This window comes from Poecile atricapillus, chromosome 2 (genome assembly GCF_030490865.1).
Source record: "Poecile atricapillus isolate bPoeAtr1 chromosome 2, bPoeAtr1.hap1, whole genome shotgun sequence".
In the NCBI taxonomy this organism is placed as follows: domain Eukaryota; kingdom Metazoa; phylum Chordata; class Aves; order Passeriformes; family Paridae; genus Poecile; species Poecile atricapillus.
This window is the reverse complement of record NC_081250.1, coordinates 8,641,331-8,659,959: the sequence shown is the minus strand read 5'-3', so window position 1 is coordinate 8,659,959 and position 18,629 is coordinate 8,641,331. Positions and strand designations below refer to the sequence as shown.

At 37.2% G+C, this 18,629-nt stretch overlaps 1 protein-coding gene across 2 annotated transcripts in view; it reads left to right on the top strand.

The window, feature by feature from the left end:
• LMBR1 (limb development membrane protein 1) overlaps nucleotides 1-17,204 on the top strand; it is a 68,230-nt gene extending 51,026 nt beyond the window's left edge. For both annotated transcript variants that reach the window (XM_058831559.1, XM_058831560.1), the window contains 8 exons: nucleotides 198-278; nucleotides 1,093-1,169; nucleotides 1,397-1,474; nucleotides 2,058-2,131; nucleotides 2,363-2,453; nucleotides 3,881-3,947; nucleotides 8,198-8,359; nucleotides 10,366-17,204. In XM_058831559.1, coding sequence (XP_058687542.1) covers nucleotides 198-278; nucleotides 1,093-1,169; nucleotides 1,397-1,474; nucleotides 2,058-2,131; nucleotides 2,363-2,453; nucleotides 3,881-3,947; nucleotides 8,198-8,359; nucleotides 10,366-10,448 — 713 coding nt within the window. In that variant the 3' untranslated portion in view covers nucleotides 10,449-17,204. The remainder of the gene's footprint in view (nucleotides 1-197; nucleotides 279-1,092; nucleotides 1,170-1,396; nucleotides 1,475-2,057; nucleotides 2,132-2,362; nucleotides 2,454-3,880; nucleotides 3,948-8,197; nucleotides 8,360-10,365) is intronic.
• The last annotated feature ends 1,425 nt before the right edge of the window (nucleotides 17,205-18,629 follow it).

Genomic DNA, 18,629 nt, shown 5'->3' with positions numbered 1-18,629 from the left:
GGATGAGAGATGATGCTGAAACCTCTGTGCTGAACTCTTCTGGGTAGACTGCTGTTTCTGGAAAGAATTTGAAGAATCTCAAAGAAACACCTGCTGTTTCAGGTCACAAATGCTAATGCGATGCTTCTGAAATCCAAACTGTCACTGTGTGCCTTGCAGTCACATCTAAAAGAAAATCATGTCTTTTGTTTTAAAAGGTGTATCTTCCACAGTGGAATACCAGACGGTAGAGTTGGAACGTGAGCTTGAAAAAGTGAAAAGCAAGAAAACAAATCTAGGTAACGAACTTTTTAGTGTTTCATGTAGTCTGTAGTTTACTAAATGACCTTAAGGTGCTGTGTTCAGTTTGGAGTAGTTGCTTGATTGATTCCAGTTTGTTCTTAACCAAATTTGTGCATTTGTAAATACATTACATGAAATCATTGCACCCCTCCAACAAAATAAATTTACTAAGGAGTCTGATTTGGATCTTATTTTTAACATTATTTTAGAGAAATTATAACACTTCTTTTCATGGAGCTTTTAATGTATAATGCTTATGAATGTTTGGGCTGATCTAGGACATTACTTTCCTTTTTGTGTTTGAATTATTTCTCTAAAATTCAAAAGTATTTTCTTTTCTTGCACATGCTAATGATGTTCAGTGAAGTTAGTTTCGTCTTTCCTACCTTGCAAAAGGAAAGTTCTGTTTAAATATCTGAAATTCTGTTCTGTCCCTTTAGGTCATGCTAAAATATACATGTAAGCAGTGTATTTGTAAATTCAGCAGATTTTAAACTTTGTGGAACTGCTGTTTGCTAAGGGAAGAAAAGGTTATGGGGAAACATACCTCTTAGAAAAATCTGCTTGTCTCTGTCTCCCCAGCCTTTCTCTAGAGAGGCTTCATATTTTTGCCATTGCTTTGTATAGCTGTACAGGGTGGATGTTCTTATGAACTGGTTGATGTTTGTACCAGATCAGGATCCTGTTGTTACTTACATTTATAGTGAGCTTACAGATAGCGGAATGATTCTTACAATGATTGTTACTTGTTTTGTTTTATTCTAAGGTGATCTATGGTATTAGACTTAATGTTTTTTCTCTTTTGAACAGAACGGAGGAAAAAAGCTTCTGCTTGGGAAAGGAATTTAGTTTATCCAGCTGTCATGATATTGCTCCTGATTTGGACAGTAAGAATTTTATTTTTTTCCTCCAGCAAAAAGTATGAAGAGTTCTTTGGTTATTTGAGGGAGTAGTTTTAAATTTTTTGAGTGACGAGTGTTTAAACAATAATCTTGATAATCTTTTCTTGACCATTTATGAGAAACTTGACATAATGGAGTCTGATGAGGATAAATGTGTAGATTTTAAAAATGTGGAATACTTGTCAATAACATGACTTTCTACTTTTTTATAGTCCTTTTCAGTTCTTTTAGTTGCTCTCAACATTCTGTACCTGTTGGTTGATGAGACTGCAATGCCAAAGGGATCAGGGGTAAAGTAATCTTCTCTTACAATTTTTATAATTTTAGTAAAGCTCTGGAAGTCTTGCAGAAGTGCGAGAGCTTTTGCTTTAATAACATGGAAACTAATGTGCCTTGACCTTGACTTGGCTGCTAGATTTCATTCCTGTGCCCACACAAACATTTATTACATGTCATGTTGTAGTGAGTTCTTACTAAAATAGTGCAGAAGCTTTATGTAGATAGTGATGCAATGAAGCAGATCAGTAATCTGGAGTTTGCAGATGTGTCTTTGCCATGCATTTCACTGCAGTTTGAAAGCTGCTGGTGCCATTGCATGGGGTGGGGGGACTTGGAGAATAGGACATCAGAATGCCCCTGAAACACTGAATTGAGAAAAGGCTCCCCTGCTCCCCTGTCGCCCAGCGCTGATCTTTTGCTTATTACTTGCTTGCTGTAATTAATAAAACTTTTCTTTGATTGAACCATATCATTCTCTTGAGTGTATTCATAACACATGGAACCTGTTACATGTTTTGTTATGGCTAGAAGTTGACTTTTTGAACTGTTGCATGTATCTTATTTAGTTATGCAAAGTATTTTTTTTCCTTGTAGGGACCTGGAATAGGAAATGCCTCCTTATCCACCTTTGGCTTTGTGGGAGCAGCACTTGAAATCATTTTGATTTTGTATCCTTTCTGAAAGAATTCTGTCTGTTAACAAGTATTCTGTCTAGTTTTCTGGGACACTGGTAATACAGCAAGACACTAACCTGGAAAGAAGAAAGATAGGTCAGTCCTTCTCAAATACTTGAAGTGGTTTTGTTTCCTTTTTCTTTAGTTCTTAAGACTTTTAGACTGGTGAGAACTTGAGTGAAACTTGCATTCCTTGGAGGTTCCTTTTTTCCTTGATTCTCACAGCTATCTTATGGTATCTTCTGTCGTTGGCTTCTACAGTCTTCGTTTTTTTGAGAATTTCACTCCCAGGAAGGATGATACAACTATGACAAAGGTAAGGTACAGTCTGGGATGGGGATGGCCCCTCCTGTCTTTCTTGCCACCCAAGACAAGCTGACTCTCTTATTTAATTGCCCTGAATGGCTCATTTGCAGTGATCAGTATTTGTTTGTAAGCTGTGTAAACACAAACTGGAAGATTGTCAAAATGCTGAATGAGTGGGAAAAAGGATGTGCTCTGTTTAGTTTGGATGGCATCCATTCACTTGTAAAAAGCCAGGAATGGCAGAGCTTGTTAACTGGCTATAGAAAAGCAAGTGAAAGAACTTCCTTCAAAGGGAACTTACTGCTAATGAGTAACTTTGATTGTGTTAACTGTACTTCAGGGAGCTTGTTTGAGATCTGAACAGTGTGGTTGCTAGAAGTAATAAGACAAAGTGATTCAAATTTGAATAATGAAACTAAAACTGAGGATGGCTATTCAGCAACATTTTGCAATCTGAAGCTAATTTGACTTTCTACAATTTAGCACTGGCTTTAGAATAACAAATGCTGTTACCTAATTTGGAGGAACATGCCTAGGTTTTTGGCAAAATATTCCCACAGCTGACATGGGGAAGTGATCAGTAACCAAGGAACGGATGTTGAATTTAATTATTTTTTCAGTATGTTTCGTTGTTTCTTATTTTTTTCTTGAGGTAATGGATTATGATACTTTTACTACAAATTGTTGGAAGTGAGAAAGTGGTTATGCATACAGAATGATTAAAGTAATAAATAGTAGAGAGTTGGAATGTTCTTAATATTTCCTGTTGATTGTTTACACCAGGAATAATGTGGAAATAAATAGTGAATGTACAAATGTCTACCAACTTTCAAGTTTTCTTTTTTTTTTTCCTTTTGGCTTCTGATAGAACCAGACTTGAAGAAAATGATCCCTTGTGAAAGAAAGTTTCAATTACTCTTTTTAAGGAGTAAAATCTAACAGCTGTGAATTTTTTTGTATTATTTAAAGTAGACAACAGGCATTGAATTGAAAGGAAGCTCTTTGTTGTAATTTTTTAAATAGTGCTAATCCTGCAAGCAGTTACATCCAAGGCTTAAGCTGATGTATCAGTCATCCATTCTAAGCCCATGGAATTGTTCTTTTATAAAACATTCACAGGAAGTAAGTAAACAGTTGATGCTTTGCAACATGGTTGTTTTGAATAATTTTGATTCTGAGCATACGTAACACTTCGATTAAAAGCACATGAATACATATTTGATTTTTTTATTGGATCATCTTCATCTTGTTTAACACCATGTGGAGTGGAGTGACAGAAGTCAGCAAGACTAACAATATGTTACTGTAAATTGCTTTAGGTTCAATTTGAAGAATGTGCCTTTTAAGAATTCTTTTTCATCTTGACCACTGTTTTTCTTTGTGTTCCCTTCAGAAATCCCATTTATCATTTAAATGCTGTTTGTCATTTTCAAACAGATAATTGGAAACTGTGTCTCAATCTTGGTGCTGAGCTCTGCTTTGCCAGTGATGTCAAGGACACTGGGTAAGTGAAATGGAAGTAACATCATTCTGAAAGAGGTTTAATTGAATTAAAAAATGCAAGAAAAAAAAAGAAGAGCCTGTAGCTGTATTTCCCATAGTACGTATATAACTTGCCATCACTTTCAGTGGAAAGAGCATGTATCTTTGGCCTTCATTTCTACATGAACATGAACTGTAGAACATAAATCTATGTACATGAACTGCAGAACATACTTTCTAAAAAGAAAATATTCTAAGCAATTTTAGAGAATGTTATTTAAGAAGGTCAGATTTGAAACTTCTTAAAACGGGATTGTGAGATGAAAATATAGGAAAACTGATTGTCCAGAGCAGTATGAAATAATTTCATGCTCACTGTCAAAAAATACATTTGAGATTTGGTTTCTGAAATTTGAGGTAACACTGAGTGCAAATGGCTTTTTAAAAATAGTTAATGACTCCTCATTAAATAAGTTTAATCAGCAGTGATACCAGGCTACTTTTGCTTTCCTTACAATAGTATCCTTGTATTTTTTGTTAACTTAATTTTTAAAATTTAACAATTTGGAGTCTACAATAGCAGAACTGAAGAGCTGATTTTATTGCTAAGGATTGGCAGTAGCATTTGAGGTAGTTAAGCTGTTTTAACCAGTTGGAAAGACGCGTTGTATCTTCACTTTAATTAGGTAATCTTCAGCTTGAATTCTTGAACTTTAATTGCAAGGCTATTACATGTTTTAAGTCATGCAGAATCCTTGTAGCTAATGTGAATTTCATTGGGAACATTAAATAGAACAAAACAAGAATCTTCACCTCAGGCTGTACAAGTCTCAAGTACAAGCTTAGAAGTTTGAGCTCAGGCCCACAGATCAGCAGTGTGTGCTCAGTAGTTCTGTAGTTGGTTTTTCCTTTCAGGGAGAATACTCTTGAGTCAAGAGTAGTTCATAGTTTTCCAGTAAATTATATTGTATATTCTGATGCTACATATATCTACAGATGAAGCATTTTAATAAATCATAAATTATTTCTATAGCAAATGAAAAACCCTCTGTAATGCATTTTGAAGCATTGAATCTTAATAGGTGTTTTTGAACTTACTTTAAGAAAGTCTGTAGTAAAACTCCACAAAAATGCAGAAGAGTAATTCAAGTACTTAAAGCAGTGCAGTTTTAAGATATAACCAGTATGATAAAGGTCTAAGAAGTGAAATAGTTCTAGCATGCGGAGCCAGATGTTACATAGAAAAATCACTGTTTTGGAATAGAATTGTAACATAAGTTTGTGTCCACTAAGTTACTGCATTCAAGACTTGTTTAAAAGAAAATAAAATTAATTGTTAATGATCCATGAGATTACCAGTTGATAATAACCAGATTCTGTGGCAGTAAGTGTACATGCTGGGTCCATTGTTGTCTCATAGGAAACAGATTAATGGTAAAACTCACTTAAAAACCTGACTAACAAGTGAAATTCCTGAATAGTTTGCCATAGAGATAAATAAAAGAAGAAAAAAGATGGAACAATTAACACACAGCTAACAAATGCACAGTCACAGCTGTCCAAACAGGATTAATAGAGTGTATTAGAGTACAGTGAGTCATGTGGTGCTTTGCAGAAATATCAATGTGTGTTGCACTACATGCCACTGCCCTGTGGCACTGAATAGATGAAAAGAAATAAATATGTTAAGCAGATTCATAGTCTTTTCATTTTATTAAAAAAGCGAGATTCTAGACTATACAGAAAAGACTAGACTTTATCCTTATGGGAAAGGTGAAAAAGCAAAAGTTATCTAATACATGTGCTGACCTTCTTCAACTTTTAAAAATGGAAATAGTTTCTTACATGTTTCATAGCATTCTAATTAGATATATAGCTGGTGAATGTCTAATCTGTCATTCTTCTAGAACTCCAGGAAAGTTTTAAACTAAGTGATTTTGCTTAAATAAGTTAACTCATATTTTCCCAGAACTTTGCAGCGTTTTAGTAGCCCTTCAGAAATGTTTTCCACCAGCACCATACTGCTAATCACAGAGAAACAATTGGGAGCAAGGCACTTAATAGTCAAGAATACAAAACCAAAGAATTCCAGAGAAAATTGAACTCTAGCATATGGAAATTTTCTGAGAATTCTACGCTTGAGTATTACATGCAAGCAAAGGGGGATTTTAATTTTATTTGTGTGTGCTGTCTAAAGCCCACTACTTGTTTTTAACCTGAAGAATTCTTTAAGTGTTTATTTGATAAAATTTCATCAACTTTTGTGTGTATGTACTTGTGCCATTAGATATGCAAGTTTTTGTTCAATTACTGAAGAGTTACTAAAAATCTTGGTTTTTTTCTCTGTGGGCTGAGTAGAGGCTGCTTCTGTAAGAAAGTAATCAAAACCTTTTTAACCTTTTCCTCCCATGAGTTTACAAACTGTTACTATGTCACTTTTCTGAAGAGCAGTGACTTTTTCTGTTTGTAAGAAGAAATTGAATGTAATTTATGGACAAGAATTTCCCCACCTACTCTAACAGAAGTGTCAGGGTTCATTTGTTTGTCCTTGTAACACTGCTCCAGGGCTCACTGTTCTTCTGGACCACTATGTATCAACAAATGTTACTCCTTTTCCAGAGAATTCCAGTGCTCTGCCTGTTTTTTAACTTTTCCTTTAGTTTTGGAAGCCTGTACATTCAAACCTGACTTTCTTAATTTTCATGTGGCTCCACAGTCTGACTAAAACACTGCTTGCTGCTTTGGGGATGTTAAGGACACTGTTTTCCTTCAAGTGGGAAAGCAGCTCTGTGTTTATTGTCCTTCATCTCTTTACCAGTTAATTCAGACAGATGGTTTCTTCTTTCTGTGCTGAGACCCTCTGTGCTTTTTTTAGTATTTCTCCCTGCCTCTTTTGCTGTTTCCATCAGTGATTGTTTTGTTTCATCCTTTGAAACTACTTGTTTTAATTTCAGTATTTTTTCCTTAGACCAAATTAAATTCTCATGTTTTAATTTAAATGACTGATGCTGACTATAACAAGTGTGTGTATCTTTTAACAGTGTGATAGCTGGCTTGCAAGTCTTGTGTATACAGATACAGTGAGAGTGTTGGATTTACCCTTGGAAGAAGTACAACTGAACCTTAATTCTGTCTCTTCATTTATTATCACTTTTGAAGTCAGTTTTTAAAAGCCCCAAAACACTTTCAAAATAAGATGATAGAAAATCAGGAGCTTTCAGGAGTTTCAGAGCTGGAGATGCTTTGTCATTGCCTCGTTTGCTGCTGCCATTTTAGTTCTGGGACAGGGTCAGCTTCCTGCTTCTGCACTACTGTGAGGGCACACTTCCTTCTGACATCATCTGTGCCAAAGGATTTTTGGGAATACAACAGCTTTTGAATCCTAGACAATGGTCATGTGGCTGTCATCTCAATGTTCTGCCATGTGTTCAGTGCAATACTCCATGACACCTGACAAAGGAGCAACCTGTGCTTCTTCCTCTTCTGCCTTCTGCAATGGGCCCTACACCCTGTAGATGCTTCCATGTTTCAGAAAAATGTTGTTCAACTTAATTAGTGATTGACAGGCGTTTGATCAGCACAAAACCCAAGTGTCAGGGCTGGAGGTGCCCTGTGAAGGAGACCTGTCAGCACCATCTTTCAGCCTCTTTTCCTTCTGGTGGTGGGTGTATCCAGGAGAAAAACTGCAGTCGGAAAGATGTCTTTAAACTTTGGTTTCAAAAGCAGCGCTCTGGAAGAACACTTAAAAGGTTTAGTGTTTACCATAAGTTGTTGTAGCTGTCATAGAAAGGCTGTTTGCTCCCTATATCTTTAAAAAAAAAAAAAAAGCTCAAGATGCATTTAATTTGTTTCTGGAATCATGAAGGATTTTATAGAAACTGAGATTTCAAGTAGTTTTCATACTAAAGCTGGTTTTTCCTAGTCACATTTACTGTAATTATAAAGTTCTTACCTAGAATAGACAATTCATTTCAACTCCCATTATTCAACCATTTTACTATGAAATTTAAAAAACCATTTTGATGAAGGTGTCTTACAGTTTTGTAGTGACTGACAAACATTGTCTTGTGTGTTTAGCCACGTGTCTTTTGGTGTGCTGTCTGTAAGAATTTTGCATCCAAATGTAAATGTAATAGAAGGAAATTTTTGCCTTTCTTAAAAAAGGTTAGGAATATTGATATTTATTTTTTTAAAAAATATTGAAATACTTTATTATATATTCTATGTATTTATATATTATTATATTACATTTTTATATATTTATAATAACAGGAATCACCAGATTCGATCTCCTTGGAGACTTTGGAAGGTTCAACTGGCTGGGGAACTTCTATATTGTGTTATCTTACAATTTGCTCTTTGCTATCATGACAACGTTGTGTCTGGTCAGAAAGTTCACTTCTGCTGTGCGAGAAGAGCTCCTGAAGGCATTAGGTAACACAGCCCTGAAAGTTCACTGGGTGCTTGACCACTCCCTTTCTCCACCACTAACACCTTGATGTGCTACTGGTAATGTTCTGTCACAGCTCACAGAATATGTTTTTTCTGGTGGAAATTTCTCCAAGTTAAGATGTGAGGATGAATAACATTGAATAACATTGTATTTTGAAGAGTCCAGAGCTAGGGTAAAATGTTGATTTTAATGATACACCTGTGGTAATTATTGATCTCCAGTTGGATTTTCAGTCTTTTCTTCAGAAAATTTATTCAGAAATTCTCATTGCTATGAGCAATTATTCCAAATTGAAACTTCAATTTGTGTATGGGTTGGCTTTTTTCTTTTTCGTTTAAAGCAGCTTATTAATTACCTAAAAATAGTTAGCAGAGATCTTAACTGCTTTGTTGTCATACTTTTTTTGGAACATCTATTCAGAAAATCCTTGTACAGAATATATAGAACCTTAGGAAGTGGCTGAGTAAAACCTGTACCTGATTTCATCAAAAATTTCATCTAATTTTGCATTGATATTTCTTGACCATAGAAGAAAGAATTGAAACACATTTGATACTAAGAGGATAAATTTTTATTTTTGTATTGTTGTTGCCTTATTTTTACTAATTAACAAAGCTTCTCTCTCTTTAGATCCTTAGAGTAGTATTTCCTTAAATTGAAAGGATTAATGTTGGAACTTTAGTGTTTTTTGTAATTGAGGGTTCAGTTTGCATCATCTGTAAGTTACTCATGTTAGTTTTCACGTTAGTTAACTGCTTTCAGAGTTGTGATGCTGAAACAAAATCTGAGCACTTCTCAGAGTGCTGGTGGAAGATTAGTTTAAAATTGTTGTAAAATAATTAAAGTGTTCAATAAAAAATTACAGATGTTGAAGGCAGATTAACAAACATAAAAATGGCAGTCATAGTAAGGTAATGGTCACTGGATTTGACACAAGTAGAGACTCTCAAACCCTGAAATGTGCACTTTCCTGGCACAAATTTGGTTTGTTTTCAATGCTGTACATCACAAATGGTGTCTGTTAAAAACTGTCCCATGGAATTCAAAGAATGAGAACCAAAATTGGCCTATGACCAAAAAATTCACGTATTAAGACTACAAATAAGACAATATTAAGGAGATTTTGGTTTTGTGGTAGTGCAGTCAATTTTGGAATTTCAGTTCCAACAGTGCAAGAGATTTAACTTTGTACATCAGGGCACTTCAGTAAAACATTCGGTGTAGTCTACACAAAATGAATAAGAAACTCTTTCCAGATTTTATTCTTATCAAGTTTTAGAGACTTGATAGGAGATTTCAGAGAGTAACTGTAGCAAGCAAGAAAAGACCGACATCACACCTGTTTTGAATGAAATATGGCTAAGTTTGCCCGCTTTCTTCATCTTCCCTCCCCTCCCAAGGAAAAAAAAAAAGAAAAAGAGTAATTCAACTACTTGCCTGGGACAGGATGTGAGACTTGAATTAGCACTCAGGGTAGAGAATTGTGCAATAAGAACAAATGGCTGGAAACAGAGCGAAATCAGTAATAGTGTAGTCCTAAAAAATGTAGTTAGGCATATAAATAGTTTAGAGAAGTGATTTGGTCATCACCAGTGACTTTAAGATCAGCAGTGGATGATTTACAAAAAGATGATATAGTTTAAAATAAATACTTTAGGTAATTATTTAGGTCTTTGTAGGTGACAAGGTAAATTATTGCAAATCTTTCTTCGTTCTTAATATCTGAGCCTGTGATTTAAAAAGTAGAAAGTTAAGATTCTCTGTATTTCATGCTTGCCCAGTGTAATGGATTTTCTCACTTAAACAACACTGAGGGAGTTTCCCAGAAGCAGTCCTTACAGGGAGGTAGAACATCAGTTCTGGTCTTCAGCAAATGTGAAGTCCACAATCACCAAGTAGAATTTGGATTGTCTGTGTTCTTTTGGATACCTGTGTGCCTGAAACAAGGGGGAGTCTTAGTTTTTCCTTGTTCTGTAATGTTTTGCAGGATTAGATAAACTTCATCTGTCAAACAATCCAAGAGACTCGGAGACAAAGCCTTCTGCAAATGGCCATCAGAAAACACTGTGATAACAATCACCTACAATCTACAGAGCTGAAAACATCAACCTCATGGCATTCCTGTCATCTCATCAGCATTTTTATATTGCTTTTAGTTGTTAGTTTGGTTTGAGCCTTGTCTCATTTTGATGCTGTGTGCTTCTGAGGAAATTAGGTGTGTCAGATTCTTCTCTTTCCAGTGAACTTTTGGTCTGCTTGTTTATTTCCCAGTACGTTAATGCAGGAGGTGCCTTGAAGACTGGAAGCTGAAGAGAAAAACGCATTCCTTTTTATTTGTTGAAAGTTTCACATCCTTATTTTTAAACTTGCTACCATTTGAATGCTCAGTACCTCCTGTGTTACACAAACACAGCTACAAAAGAATAACTTTGGGACTTGATGGAAAAAAGAAAAGAAGAAAACATACACTTGAAGGCCAATACGACCCTTACTGGAAATGTAAAGTACCTGGAGTCATTCTCCATGACAGGAGATAAACAGCTCTACTGAGAGTGAGTTAAAAAGGACAGGAAAGATCACAGTTCCCTTGGTGCTGGATGCAGTAGGCTGTGTCATGGAGCTTTCTTGGAGGGCCAGTGTTTTCCACTCTCTGTCCTTAGCTCTAAATGCCAGCTTGCTTTATTGGTGGTCAAACGATGTCTTATGTAAGTCCAAGATGAAGATTAACTTCAGTGTTAAATCTGAGCCTAGTATGCTTTGTCAAAAGCTGTGTAGACCCCCTGTCACAGCTCTCACAGTTCTGTGAGCAGTTGTGCCCTGGAGGTCCCTTCCCCTGCCCAGTACCCCCTGTGAAATTCTCCATGAACTTTTCCATCAAGTAAGAACATCACACTTCTTGATGTGTGTAAGCAGTACCTGGAATCAATGCAAGGAGCACAGGCCTAGGAGGCTGCAGTTGCAGTTTTCTACAATCTTTAATTCAAAGTAAATTTCTCTGAATTTATACTTCAGTTGCCAGGATTTCTGTTCAGTGGCATAATCCAGTTATCTGTCACCATCCTGCTTTTTAATGTACACATGAACATGTATATAGGCCCATATGTGTAGATATAATAAATTAAATTCTAAGGTTATAGAGGTGACAATAGGTGGTTTGGTAAGTAAAACTTGTGTGTTCGGTCTTGGTAGTTTGAATTTCTGCAGTGTTACAGTGTAACTGCTCAGAGGCCTTAGATTCAAGATGGCATCAGTGAGTGATAATGTCCTTTCTTGTAGCATTTCCTTGCAGCCTTAGGAATCCTTTAAGCAGTTTATAGTAAAGAAAAATACCAAGTAAGTATTCAAAATCTGGTTGCACTTCTGTCCTGCTCAGCCACAAGTAATCTTCAAACAGACTGGAATGGGGACACCTTCAGTGAGTGCCCATCATGTAGGGAGCCAGAAAATTTTCCTGTTCGTTTCCTGTTTGTGTAAAACAAATCTGCCTGTCTGTAGATTGAGGTCTTAGTTGGTGACAACTTGGTTTCCAGTGTGGTTCCAAAATAAGGTAAACCTTGTGTCAGAAACTCTGGCTTTTTTTCCTGAGATGACTGCTCTGGGCTGTAGACCTTATTGCTGTGTGTGTGAATGTCTGCTTGGTTGTTTTTCCCCTAAAGTGCTTCAAAAATCATGCTCCAGTACACATGAGGATTTCTCTTTATTGCAGCTGCCTTTTCTGACTTGAACTGGGGCATAATGTAAATATTTCTGTAGTAAACATGATTCTAGAGAATTCCTTTTTTTTTTTTGTGAGTGTGTGATTAGTATAAATTCAAGGTTTATTGAAATGACTGTTGATGGGTTGTATCAAGTCTTGGAAGAAAAAGTAAAATTACTTGATTTCACTAAGATTTACAAGCATCTTTTCTTTGTTTAATGCTGACACTTTAGTGAGAAATCTATAAGTTCTACAACCAATAACAGAGAGCTATAATTAAAAGTTGTTCTCAAATGAGTTTATATTTAAAATATTGGGAGATATATTATTAGGGGCATCAGTCAGGTATTCTCAGAGCTTGTAGCCTTATGTATTGGCATCATAGTTAAAAACTGGTGACATGTGCTCACTTTTTCATGCAACTCATTGTATGACCAATATTGTTCTTATGTCTTAATGGGTCAGGTGAATCGTGGTGTGTGAGGCCAGTTAGCTTTATAGAAATACATCTGTTAAAATGCTAAGACAGTTAATACACTCTGAAGAAAATAATATTAGGAATAATCCTAGGAGTATGAAGCAGCATAGGTCTTGCTCTTTGTGCCTTTGGAGAGGTGTTTGTCATGGCATCAGTGACCCAAGAACACAGAAGAAGGTGGACTATAATGTGTGTGTGGCTTCTGCAAGTGAGTTGGGCAATTACTTCAACTGAGCAGGGGCAGTTCCTGCCAAGAAGCACCCAAGCTTCAGGCAAGACTTTAAAAACTCTTTTTCAAAACAAATGTTAGAGCCTTGACTATATCCCCACCCCTTCTGCTGGATTCTGCAGGCAGATGTGTGGGTTAAGGCTACGTTAGGGACAACTTTACCCTGGACACTGTGGGATGGTTGAGGTGCTGTGTGGTTTCCAAGATGGGTGAGAAATTCAGAATTACCCTGTGTAACTACTGACAGTGTTTTGTTTTAAAATCAACTGCTGATATTGTGACACTGTCTACATTAAAATATGCCTTTGGCCTTGAAAATGGCATGCTTATGCAAAGCTTTGTCACTGCATGCAAGATACAGGTCACTGTGTACTTTTCACAGAAGCATATGGTCACTTAAGTACAAGCAACTGGTAATTCATTAATGGATATTGACAATACATTCCTAGTATTTTGACTCATGTAGAGTCAGGTGGTCTATACCTTCAAGGTATATACAGCTGATCTTAGTAACATTAACATCTGCCTCACTTCTTACGAGGCAAAAAGCACATCAATGCTTCCATCTTCAACTAGATACCACACAAGACCAAAAAATAGATGTAAACGGAGTGTTTTAATTTAGCTGTTTTTTGGCTTTTTTTTCTGTGTTGGTAGCACAATATTAAATGCAATTGCAGAACTGTAATATTTGTGGGGTTTTTAAGCATAAAGCACACATGCTTATCACTTTAAGCTAAAAAATAATAGTATTGGTTAATGTACAAGTTACAGTTTTGCATTCATAAGGAGCTTTGTTTACTGTCTGTAATGTGCTGTTTATCGTTGGCCCTGTTCCTCTGATACCTTTGAGCCTGTTGGCTGTTTTAGTGTCATAGAAATTAAAAGATTTGACAAGTTGTTTTCCATGTCTGGTTCCCAAGTACCACCTGGAGCACCCGTGGAGGGAGGGCTGGGCTGCCTCTGCAGGCAGGAGCTCCTTCAGCAGGTGCTTGGCAGGATGGAGACGGGAGCAGATCCTGGGGACACATCCTCATGTGTCACCAGGAGTGGCACGTCCTCCTCTGTGTCACCAGGGGTGGCTGCAGCCTCTGTCCATCCCACCATGTCTCTGCCACTCACCTGTGAGGCTGTGCAGCAGCTGATGCTGCTTGAGGTGCTCACATGTGCCCAGTGCTGTGAAGACACAACAGCCCTTTTCTTAAAGAATTTACAGTCTAAATTAGAAAGGAATAAGGTAGAAAAAGTAAGTTGTTGGCCTCTTCCTGCATGTGTCTTTCCTTGAGTTGTTGAAGCATGCTGTAGGTTATTTCCCATCTCTTCTTCCTCTTCCAGAAGTGGGGTGGTGGTGTATGTACAGCAGCTGAGCCTTACCCTTAGTGGACTGGTGTCTAAAATTTTGAAATAACAAGAAAACAGCTAAATTCTATTTACCATATTCTCTGATCTTGAAAATAACATTTTTTAAAATCAAGATGAAATACTCTAAGCAGAGACAGGACATGAAGGCCACGTAAATAACCTCTTCAAAAAGAAATGCTCTTAGTTTTATTTAAAAGTGTTAATGTGAACTGTGAAGCTTTAATTGCTTTAATGAAATAAGATTCCCTACCTCCTAGTGTTAGGATTTGTGTTGTTATTTTAGTGCTAAGTTGAGACAATATTACCTACACTGACTTCCCTCCCCAACCCGTGAACACTGAAGTTGCTGTTGGTAATCTGGCAGGTTATTTCAGTCACATTGTCAGGATTTGAACTTTACAAAAATATATCCCATTCAGCAAGTGCAAACTAAGGCCACAGCCACCAGTCACATTGTGATATAGCTTCTGTCCCCTTTTCTACCTTGCCCCCTTGAGACAGACAAAACATGAAATAGAAGAAGAATCCACATAGATTTGATTTATGCACTGTAAGAAAACATACTAAAGGCAATTTTAATGGAAGGGTTTTGAAATATTTTACAACTGTAGCACCTAAAACTCTTCTTTCCAAGAGAAAGAAGATTGTGTATCATTAGTATACAAATGTCAATTGTATGTTCTCTAAAAAAGCCAGTAATTCACTGACACTGATAAAATATTCATCACTTCTTAAAACCTCTTTTGTGATTCACAATGAAACAGTATCTTGGACTTTTATAGAAGCCTGTGAACTTCTGAGGGTATCTCTGTCTTGGTAACAGAAACCTGAGAATGCTTGCTACTTTTGTGTTAATTACCATATTTTATCATAACTTTTTAGTTTAATTTAGTGCTCATAATTTTTAAAAAATATATATAGCATTAAATGTTCTAACAAATATAGAAGGTGACTGCAAACAGTCAAAGAGATAGTGTGAGAAATATTCTGTAAATGCTGATATTCTTGACATACTGAATTCCAAGCTATTTAGAAACTGTCTGTATGAAGGCCTTACTTCAACATAGAAATTAGGAAATCCTAATTCTTAAAGGCTTTTAGGTATCTGAATGTAGATATGTACCTACTTGAGCACTTTGGAATGCCGTGTCTAGGTGTTTGTTGATCACTAACCCCAAGCTTTGCTGTTGCTTTTCTTCCTACCCCCATTTACATTAAGTTTTATAGTCGACATCACTGGATGAAGCTCCTGTCCTGAACAGGGCTTTATTTTGCATTCCTCATCTATTCCCTGCTTCCATAGGTACCAGCTATTGAAGTGTTGGGCCACTTGCTTTGATTTTAATGTTTTTCTTTTCCCATGTAGCCTGTACAAAGAGATATCCTTGTTAGAACTGTTCTTCCACTACAAAAATGTTCACTTTTATTAATTTTTTACCACTAGACTCCATTTAAGCAATCCTGTCACTACAGTGGGTCCTCTAAAAATTACCAAGAGTTCAAGTCAGTTTGAAACATGAATGAGAGGGTTTAGCCATTGCATCTATTTGTGCTTTTAGCTTCCAGTGGTATGAGGGCACAGCCCCACTTTTCAGTGAGGGGAGCAAGCTGGTTGGGCTGCTGGGAGCCCCTGGGGTGGCTGTCACTGCAGGCTGGCTCCTCTTGTGGGCCTGCTCTGCAGCTCATCTGCTGTGGGATGTACAGAGAGACTCAGCTCTCACTGCCTCCCTCAGTGGAAGGTGGACACACTTTGTGTCAGCTCTTCTCATCAGGGTCAGGCTTTATGAGGTGCTGAGGTGAGGCTCTTCCCCTGTTCTCTGGAATTTTGTATTTCATGTGTGTGAGCATATTTTGGGTCCTCTCTCCCCATGTGAATTGACCATTCAGAGAAGTGGCATGATGGTGATGCTTGTGCAGTGGATTCAGTGGGTGTGTTTAAATGCTTAAGAAGAAAATTAGCCCATGCATGATTTCCCTTTTCCCCCATAACCATGAGTTTATTCCAGTTTGGACCAAAATTAGTAAGAGTCACAAAATCTTAGTGAGTACTTTCTCCTCCTTGGCTTTGTATAACAAAAAAAATTCAGTCACTTTTATTTTCTTAAAGGTAGGTTGCAAAGTATTTTTGCCTTATTTGGTGTGATTTCTGTTGCTTCAAAGAGAAGTGGGTAGAAAAAGAAGATACGTTTGGGTCATGGGAAATCTTGGTGTGTGTGTATGAAACACATGTACACAAGAAAGGTGCATTTCCTTTCCTGTGGGGTTTGGGACCCAACCACATACCACCTGAATAGAAATCACATGTTGCTCTTGTCTTTAAAAATTAAAAATTTTGTCTTTAAAATTCCCAGTGAGGAGACTGAGGATATTCTCAGGGTGCTGCTGGCACCCCGATCCCTGTCACATGGAATTGGCTTCATGTGTGCTTGGGTGGCATGACCATAAAACCGCAATTCTTAGCTGGCCTTTCCATGGCTGTTGGTGCTGCTGACTGGGCTGTGATGATGGCAGCAGGTACCTTCACTGTGCACATTCAGGTTTGTCACTGCAGTGTTACTGGTTAATATCACAGTTTACAAAAAAAATGAAAAATTACGCACAATCCATAAACCGTGTGAGGGTGGGAGGTGCTGAATGGAACTGGTGGTTCCCTCTTGGTCTGATTTGTGCTTTAGGTTTTGTAAACTCCACAGTCTTGAGCAACTGACTTTTTTTTCACATGGATGTATCTGACCAAGGTATAACACAGCTGAAAAATTGTGCTTTGAGTGTTATTTCAATCACAACAGTTTTCGGTGTAGATACCTTCTCCCCACCAAACCCTTCCTGGTTCATTTTAGGTCATCCTGAATTATGATTTATAATGTTCTCTGTTGTGGGTATTTTGTTGTGTTACAAAAAGAATTGAAAATATCTGTTGCCTTAGCTAGGCTGACTTTTTTGTTTTGTGGAAAGCAGTGGTAATATGTTTTTTTCCTTTGTTTGAAATGTTACACTGAATGTTTTGTAGGAAACTTTTTTTTTTACTGTGTTTTCAATAAAGGTAAAGTGTGATTTATAGCAGAGTTTTGTGCCTTTTTTTGTTAAAAGCAATGAAAAAAGAAGAATCTGTCATTCTAAATTATCCTGTCAGTAATTGGTATGAATAATTCCTCTCTTCTTCCTCCTCCCAATTTAACCTGCTTTTGAGATTCTCAAATTGGTTGCATTTCTAAAATAGCTGAGGTAGGGAAAGTGATGGAGATTGCTCTACATTCAGAGGCATCACTGCCCTGTGTTTTAAGACAGGTGTGCAATTATTTTGAAACCTCTGCTTTAGGCCAGTGGGGATTGTTTATAGCTAAGTATGCTCATTATGTAATTTGTAAGTAATTTTCAATTGCTTAATGGCTTGACTGAAGGGCAATTTTTGCATCTTAAACCCCTGACCACCATGCTTCCTAAACTGTCTGTAACTTAAACAGCTTCAGACTTTAAATTCCATTTCACAGGAGAGTTTAGGCTGTTTTTAAAGTTCAAGAATCACGTGGCTGGAAGGGACCTGGAGATGTTTGATCCATCCAGCTGCACAGGATCAAACATAGCTGTGTTATTCTTGGTATTTAACCAGCCTGGCAGGGGCTGTCTGTGATGGGATTGCTGTGCTGTCTCTAGGCAGTATATTCCAGTGTTTGATTGTCCAAGATTTCAGAAATGTCAAATGTGAAGGGCCCTTGTCATGCTTTAAGCTTTAATTTTGTTCTCAAACATCCATAGTAAAACAAACCTTTCTGCTTGTGCCAGCTTTTTCCACACCTGAAAGGTTACATTTCCCTTTATTTTCTATATGAGAAGTGACCCACAATTCCCTCAACGGTTTTATGGAAGTGTCTTATCATCCTTTTTGCTATCTGTGGGTATGGTTTTGTATTTTTGGAAATGCAGAGCTCAAGTGGACACAGAAACCTCCAAGCCTGAGCTCTGGCACTACATCATGTCTTCAGTACTTCTTTATATTTTTTTGGCATTGATCGGTTTGGGTTGGTTTTTTTGACAGACAGTGGAGAAGAGGCATCTCAGGGTTTGTCCTCAGTATAGATTTTTATGCCTTCTTACTGCCTTGAGTATGTTTCTGAATGTTGCATAAAGGCCTTTGTATCTGAAGATGCTCCCACAGGTGCTCAACAAAATAAATATCTCAAAGGATTGCTTTTCTTGAATTTAATCATTCTGAGTGCAATCCTAGCTCACTGTGGCCACTTCCTCCTAATGTACTCCTGTATCTGAAAGCTCTGCAGGGACTCACACAAGTCATAGGCTTGTCTGTGTGCAGTAGTTTTAAGGGGCATTTTGACATCTGTATCGTGACCAGGCAACGTGAGCCTTTCTCTCCATGCATTTCCTGTGAGAGAAAACCTGATAGGAAAAGAAGCCATTTCTTCAGGGAGTGTGGGTTGGGAAGTGGGAGGTGAGGTGGCAGAAGGGTTGAGCTCAAGGTCAGACAGC